The following is an 8465-nucleotide window of genomic DNA, read 5'->3' on the forward strand; positions in this document are numbered from 1 at the left end:
AACACAGCACGTGTCTTTAATATTTAGTTTCAGATTTTGTTCCCAAAATAGAATTAAAAGAAAAAAAAAAGTGTCGTAGGGTAAAAGAAAAGTTTTTAGAAATAAACCAGTTGAGCCGTTCCAAAGTGGATCCTGAAGCTTGGCTCCACTTATTCTGCTATTCATTAGCACGCCGACTCCTCTTGTGACTTTTCTTTGACCTTTCAGGTGATTTAGAATGGCTTCTGTGTCTGTGGCTTCGATGGTGCCCTGGAGATTTGGATCTTGATCGGTGGCGCCTTTCTCTGGATCTGCTTCTGTGGCGCCTTGGACTTTTACTACGATGTCGTTCCCGGCGTGGTGAGGGGCTCCTCCGCTTTGGAGAGCGGCTTCGCCTTCTTGGAGATCTGCTTCGACTCCTCCGATAGCGTGGTGAAGGAGATCTGCGTGGTCTGTCTAAGTCTCGATAACTTCTTCTGTGGTGATCAGGTGATGGGACTCTGTCCATCTTTTCATCGTCATCATCATCATCTTCACTGGACTCCACGTCATCCATATCTTCTTCTAAAGCGCTAATACGAGTCTCCAGTTGCTCAGCTTCTTCTAGCACATAACGTTTCTGCAGCCGAGGTAAAATGATATCACAAACACGCTCACTATGCAGGAGTTCGTCTATGAATTCATCTACGTGCATCAATTCAAATTCTCCATTCCTGTTTTGGCTCTTTATTTTCCGATAATCATTGTACAGTGGTTCAAGGTATTTGTAGCAATCAGTGGCTATGCCTGTTAGTCTCATATATAAGGCCCCCAACATTCTGACATACTTGAAATCTTCATTCTTTATAAACTCAACAATGATATCTTTCTCTGGTTGAATCTGGAGCATTTTCAGGGTCAAGCATAGGAAAGGAGTAGGTTTTATGTTTCCTCCATAAACACCACCAACGTATTTCAGCTCCATGGCTTTGTCCACGACAAGTTCAGCCGTCAGCCCGAAGCATTCTTCCTTCCAATATTTCGACTCGTAGATCCGCGTACGGATGATCTTCTCCACCAGGTACTGAGGATTAGTGCCATGGATACTGTGGGCATCTTTCACCGTGCGATTCGCCATGTTTACGGAAGCCCCGCCTACGCACAACGCCTCGCAAAACACGTCTTGCTCGCACCGAATCACACAAAACACGGCCCGCTCGCGCCTCACGCACACAATCACGCAAAACACGACCCGCTCGCGCAGTCTCTCACACAAACACCCAACTCCCGCTCTCCGTTCACACTTCCGGACATGCGCATCACGCAGGGAAAAAAAAAGCTCCTTTACTGTCGCACTTCCGGACATGCGCTTTACAGACTGTGCTGCTGGGCGTCACCTCCGCCACCTGGAGGATTCGGGGGTGGATATCAGACCGGCAAAACTTTTTTTTTTTTTAAACTATAAGTTTATTGAAATTTTCACTCCTAACAAAGGTTATAAAGCAACGAGTAAATATCAATAATAGTCCCAACCACACATAATAACAGAAACGCTTATAAAATGGGGGTGGGGCGGAATCTAGGAAACAAAAAAACCCTACCCCTGAAGCGTGATTTCGTTCACGGTGCGCCTGCGCCTCGTGAGGTCACTTCCTGCCTCTGGCCCTGGTTCCGGGCTCTGACAGTTGGGTTGTGGCACGCGCTCGCTTTCTGTGGCTCAGCCTGGCGGTGTCATGGTGGGACGCCAGGTTTTTCCACGGCCTGGAGGATGCTCGATGTCGCCTATCGCACCTCTGGTCTCTTTGAGGGGCTGGGCCAAGACCCTGGGCGGGTGGGAGTGGGGGCTTTCTCGTCTGCTTTCATTTTTATTTCGTTTTTATATCACTTTTACCCTGTGATAAACGCTCAAATATTCAATAAATAAATAAGTATCAAGTGCTCAGTTACCTATGGTTACATCTAAGCAGCAATGAGACCAGCCACAACCACCGAGAGCACTCAGACCCGATCCTACCAAGAGTGTGAACTCTTCCCCCCTGCAATCCGCTAAGAAGATCGACTGTCGGTTCCGGGCGGCTTTCCCGCAGAGGAGAGAATCCTGCATTCACCGTGGACCTCATCTGGGGCAGCCTCCTTGGAGCGGCTGGGGCACGGGCAGTGTGTCTGGGAGGGAATGCATGGATGGGAGAACATCGCAGGGGAGGAGACATAGGCATCCTGGGACTGTCGGCCAGAAGAAGCCCTTTCTGGATACGTCAATCGCTCCTCCTAAACTTACTTGCTCCACTTCATCACTGACGCTGACCCATTCTGCTTCTATTCCTTTCTCTCCTCTCTTCAACCTTCCAAAGTATTTAGATCAATGCTGTCTTTTTAAAATGTTTATTTTATTTTTATTTTTCCTCTAACTCTACTTTTCACTTCACTATTACCCTCCAGGTACTTTAGTTAGATTGTGAGCCTTCGGGACAGTAAGGGAATTTTCCAAGTACCTTTCTTATTTCTAATCTTAATGTATATTTTCTGTAAACCGCTTAGAACCTAACGGATGTAGCGGTATATAAGAAATAAATTACATTACATTACATTACATTATAGTTATTTATTGAATATTTGAGCGTTTATCAATGAAATAAAATTTTAAGTGGCATTAAAGGGGGAGTGTGGCTCAGTGGTTAAAGCTACAGCCTCAGCACCCTGAGGTTGTGGGTTCAAACCCAGGGTGCTCCTTGTGATCCTGAGAAAGTCACTTAATCCTCCCATTGCCCCAGGTACGTTAGATAGATTGTGAGTCCACTAGGACAGACAAGGAAACATGCTTGAGTACCTGAATAAATTCATGTAAACTGTTCTGAGCTCCTTTGGGAGAACAGTAGAGAAAATTGAATAAATAAAGTGGGAAGAGTTTCAGCCTCTGATAACCAGAGCTGGTATTGTGACATCATAATGCCTCATTCCACCAATAAGAGCCAACCTCATCGGTGATGTCACAGTGGCTTGACTGTCCTAGACTTGGCTCACTTTTGCTACATTTTGATTTCTAGAGTAGTGCAGTGGTTAATGCTACAGCCTCAGCACCCTGAGGTTCTGGGTTCAAAGCCACGCTGCTCCTTGTGACCCTGGGCAAGTCACCTAATCCCCCCATCGCCCCAGGTACATTAGATAGATTGTGAATCTTGAGTACCTGAATAAATTAATGTAAACCGTTCTGAGCTCCCTTGGGAGAACGGTATAGAAAATTGAATAAATAAATAAAATTAGCATTTGGGATAATTTTGAATTTGAATGCCTAGTATATAATTTATGGCTCCCATTACATGTTTGATATACATATTTTTTAGACAGGTTCTTATTTTATACCTGGGCAATGAAGTGTTAAGTGACTTGCCCAGATTCACACACAGCTGTAGTGACAATCCACATTTTTATTTATTTTTAGCATTTATAGACCACTTATAACCTAAGTGGTGTACATTCGGAGTCACAACCTCAGGGTGATGAGGCAGCTGCTCTAACCACTAGGGCCTAGATGCACCAAACAGGATCCGCTCCAATCTGATTTTTGGCCGATTATAAAAGAGCTGTTGATGCACAAAAAATTTTTGCATGCAAATCATTTGCACAGAGGCTCGTCGTAATCTCTTTCTCCCATTCGATTGATCGCTATGAGAGTGACTCGCACACGTACGTAGAGCCAGTAGGGGAAACCTGAACAGCTGAGAGGCAGGGGAAGCCTGAACACCTGAGAGGAAGGGGAAGCCCCAAAGCAGCCTCCTGCCACTCAGCTGTTTGGGGCAGCAAGCTTTTTCTTTTTTTTTTTTAATCACTGGGTAAGGTAGAGCAACTGGTTTTGACCAATCACTTTTCTGATTGCTAAAAGTGATCGCTTTTTTATGTGCATCGGGAAGCCATGTTAGAGCATCAGTCACTCTGCTAGTTTAGATGGTATTTCAATATTAAATACTTTATTTTCATGGCTGGATCTGAGAATGAGCGATCCTGCAGAAAACCATGCAGTGAGCCGTTTTCTGCATCAGGTCAACAAATCCAATCATCGCTAAACCACTCAAAACCGGTTTAGTGACAATTCGTTTGAAGATTGCTGACTTTAGTGCATCTAAGCCTAGGCCTACTCCTCCTGGAGATTGTGCTCCAACAGACATCTTTGGACTTAGAGTTAGCAAGATGTATTTAATATTGGCTATCCTGCATTCTTCTAATACTTCTAAAATAACTACTGCTAAATATTGTCAGACCTCTCAAACAATGGAAGTGATTCTGTGTTTTAACACAATAGAGCAGAGCTTTCCAAGGTATGGGTTGGGAGGACTCCCAAGTGGGGTCATTACTTGGATGGGCTTTCCATTTGTGTATCATCATTCTGCATCTTTAGGGGGTCACGCAGTTTTATTTGGCCACAATTATGCTGGTACAGCCATAAAAAGGTTGGGAGACCAACCAAAACTGCCACTGAGACTGAAAGTTTTGAGCCGGTAAGTAAATTAGTGAGGGCCATTGAAGATTGTCAGAGCTTGCAGTCTGCACTCTGCATCCCTTTGCTAAACAGTATCCAAGTCAGAATATAATTTAAAGACTGTATTTTACTATAGCCTCCACACTATAGACTGCAGCTAATTTATTTATTTAATGGAAACAGCAGCTAAAAGCCACTGTTCTTTCACAGTGTTTGACTTGATGCTGCATTTGGTGTGACAACTGATATAACTCTATAGAGATCTTAAGGAGCTTATTATCCCAAACTTACAAATTTAAATTTCTGCAAAAATTTTGTATCAAAAGCATTTATTTGGAGCACTGTAACATAAATTATTCTGCAAGGTCAAAACTACATCACTTGTAGTCACAGTACAGAAAAAAAAAATGAAAAACACAAGAGTAGCCTTCCCCTCCTGCCAGGACTCCATACAATCTCTGGTGGTCTAGTGATGGCAGTAATTTTGAGAATAGAACTGGAATGGGCAGTGCTTGTGAGATAGACCCAGGGGATGCTACAAGTGGAGAGGGAGGCAAACAAATGGAACAAAGCACAAAATTTTGGCTTCCACTGAAAATACATGGTTGAAAATTAAAATAAAAAGATCCCAGCTGCTCATAAATAGAGACAGACTCTATATCTCAAGTGCCCAAAGCCTGCAACCAGAGCATATCATAGCTGGGCTATCATTGATAACCGTCTTATTTTCTCTGTGAGCAATATTTAAATTACAAAATTTTTTACATATTAACTTATGCTGTATACTATTGTAATTTAAATATTGCTCACAGAGAAAATAAGACGGTTATCAATGATAGCCCAGCTATAAGCCTAGTAACTGATATTCTCTGGTTGCAGGTTGAGATATAGAGTCTGTCTCTATTTATGAGCAGCTGGGATCTTTTTGTTATACTGTTGGCCTCTTTTTAGGATTTTGAGTAGCTATACTATTTACTGATTTGGACTGAAAATTAAAATAACCTTTTGGCTGAAACCAGGCAGAAAAAGGTTTTTGGGGACTGGGTTCAGCACAATTGACCATCCTGCCCTGGATAGTTTTCCACAACATTCTTTGATAGACTAGTGGCCCCCCCTTCTTTCGCTGACCTACTCCCAAATTAGAAAACTCATTCATCTATCCCCCCCTAGAAACTCTACACCTATGCCGACGACATCCTTATCCTCCTCGAGACCGACTCGAACCTCACTAACCTCGCTGAGAACTTATCCCACATGTATAATGAACCTCCAATCCTGGGCCCACTCTGTACAAATGAAACTGAATGAGTCCAAAACAAAATTACTTTGGCTCGGCCCAATATTAGACCATTTACCACCTCCATCCTATTGCCTTCCGGCCCCACTCTTCAGCTCGAGTTTTCAAGTAAAGTCCTGGGCATCATCATAGATTCTTCTCTTTCCTTCAATGACCACCTCAACTCCTTGGTAAAAAAAAATGCTTTTTTAGCCTTCATATGCTGAGAAAAGTTAGATCCTGCTTTCATCAAAATCACTTCGCCGTCCTTGTACAATCCATCATCCTCTCCAGATTGGATTATTGCAACTCCATCTACTTAAGCCTAACTAAGAAAAACCTCCATAGACTTCAGCAGATTCAGAATGCCGCAGCTAAGCTTATTTTCGCAAAAAGTAAATTCGACCATGTTTCACCACTCCTGTCCAAGCTTCACTGGCTTCCTGTACCCTCTTTAAATATGCCTGCTTAGCCTTCAAGATCCTACACGGCATCCTTCCTCCCGTTATCCCACTCTTTTGGAATTCCTCAAACCCTAATTCCACCAGATCCTCCCAAAAATTAAAACTATCATTCCCTTCTACAAAAGGTATATCCCGTGCAGGAAAACAAAGAAATCAAGTGAAGAAATGAAGGAAATTAGATCTTTGGAGTCACCCTGCTCTGTCTGCTCAAGATGAATGTTTAGATCACCTGCCAGTAGGTTGTGTGGGCCTAGTGTAGAATTTGTGAGGAGAAATTCATGGAAAATGTCTTTGGCTGCTGGCCATTTCTTAGGAGGAATGTAGAATAAGGTGATTATTAGAGTGTCTTCTAACTGATCTGTCCAGAGTTTACAGGATATGATTTTGAGGTTCGCTGAGGAGTTTGAGGCTAGGATTGTGACTTGAAAGATTCTTTTAGGATGATGGCTAATCCTCCTCCTTTGCCTCTGCTTCTGGGTAGAGATAAAATTTTTAATCCCGGGGGCAGACAGTCGCGTATAATAATGTCGTTGTCTGCGACCAATCAAGTTTCCGTTAGAACAAAATCAGGGTTGGCTTCTTCCAGTCAGTCTTTGACCAGCTGTGACTTATTCCTAATTGAACGTATGTTTAAGTAGAAATCCTGAAGAGTGTGATGGTAAGGACACCTTTGCAACATTTTTGAAATTGTAATGCTCTGGATTTCAGACCACTGTGCTTTTCCCCTGCACAGTCCCGCAGGACAAAATATAAAATAAAAAAAAGCCGAATAAAGAGTTCTGGGGTCAGGAGATGTGCTGAGACACGTCTGCTTAGGTTGAGTGCATCACGTGACCCCCCCCCCTGCGCAGTTCCAATCTGCCTACATGGCATCTCTCAGTGGCATTACTCCTTTGGATATGTTCTAGACTTATCCTGCCGCTATGCTTGCGCTGCCTGACCCTGATCTGGGGGATGCGGATGATTTGCTTGCTGACCCCTTATTTGCAGGTGCAGCACTTCCTGGGATGGGAGATAAGGGATTGTGCTAGATCTGTGGATCCTCTTGGGGTTTGGGGAGTCTGGAAATGCTCTCACGAGCCTGCACCTATTTGAATTTGCGGCTTTGCCAGACCTTTCTGAATCTTTACAAATCTTTTGGTCTCTCAGCCAGCTCCGGCCAGTTCTTCCACCTGGCTTTGTGTACACTTACTACCTTCCCCTGGTGCCCTGATATGTGCTTTTTGGTCTTGGTGCAGTTTAATTCTCCAGAGGGTGCTCTGACTTTTGCTAAAGCTATACCATGCTGGGATTTTACGGCAAGGGAATGTCAGCAACTTTGGTTCAGCCCAGGATGGATATTTGGTAGCGACAAAATGCACCTCTCCCCCCAATGTGGGTGGTTTTGTATTGGAAGATATACAGGTTTGCCGTGTGGAGGTGGTCCTCAGGAAGCTCTTTGACGTAGCTGCCTTAGGCATTAAAGCTGCTTTGGCAAAGTTTTGTGTTGCTCATGAGTCACGCTCAAAAGCGCACTCTGGAAAGTGAGGCGGTGGTTCCCTCTTATCAATTTTCTTTTGACGAGCATAGTTTATATGCTGGATGCATTGTTATGCCCTTATGTGAGTCTGACTCAGGTGTCGGAGTAATCCATGTCTGCCCGCAGTGGGCTGCTGCTTCCACTTTCAAGGCTCCTTTGGCTGGGCTGCCTTTTCAGGAGCTGTGATTGTTTGGCAGAGGTCTGGAAGATTTCATGGATTCTAGATTGGACCATCATCCTATGACTCGGCCTGATAGCAGATCCAGCCCAACTGGGGTTCTGGTCATTCTGATTTCTTGGCACCCAGCACTTCCAGCCATGTGCAAGTGACACATCGCAGGTGTTTTCTTAGGGCTACCAATGCTGGTGTAATGGCTACAGATGTTCCTAGCCTCCCGACTTTAGTGCTGCGTTACACCCGCTCAGTGGATCTTGGAGTTTATTTGGTCAGATTACAAACTGGAATTTGCTCGACCTCTGACAGATTGGTAAATGGGCTTGCTCAGATTGCCCGGACAAAGTGCTCGGAATTCCAACCACCATTCAATGTTTGCTGGAATTTCAAACTATGGTCCCAGTATCGCCTGACCTCTCGCGCTCAGATACTCCATATACTTTCTCATGCCAAAGAAAGGCTCTGAAAAGTGGAGGCCTTTTTTGGATGTTCAGCGCGTGACTGTGGCTCCCAAGATTTCACTAAGGTGATGGTAGTGGTGGCTTACCTGGCCATGCTTGCTCGGCTCCAGAGTCCAAGATAGATGGGTCTGCAAGGCA

The 8465-nt window shown here is 44.2% G+C and overlaps 1 protein-coding gene across 1 annotated transcript; it reads right to left on the reverse strand.

Moving 5' to 3' along the window:
- LOC117363829 (pre-mRNA-splicing factor 38A) lies at positions 1–1262 on the reverse strand. Its single transcript, XM_033952231.1, has one exon. The coding sequence runs from the start codon at positions 1094–1096 to the stop codon at positions 158–160; it is 939 nt and encodes a 312-aa protein (XP_033808122.1). The 5' UTR covers positions 1097–1262; the 3' UTR covers positions 1–157.
- Between the last annotated feature and the right edge of the window lie 7203 nt (positions 1263–8465).

This window comes from Geotrypetes seraphini, chromosome 7 (assembly GCF_902459505.1).
Source record: "Geotrypetes seraphini chromosome 7, aGeoSer1.1, whole genome shotgun sequence".
NCBI classification, from domain to species: Eukaryota; Metazoa; Chordata; class Amphibia; order Gymnophiona; family Dermophiidae; genus Geotrypetes; species Geotrypetes seraphini.

Excerpts from the sequence above, each read along its gene's own strand:
- LOC117363829 (XM_033952231.1), bottom strand. The coding sequence starts at position 1,096 with ATGGCGAATCGCACGGTGAAAGATGCCCACAGTATCCATGGCACTAAT.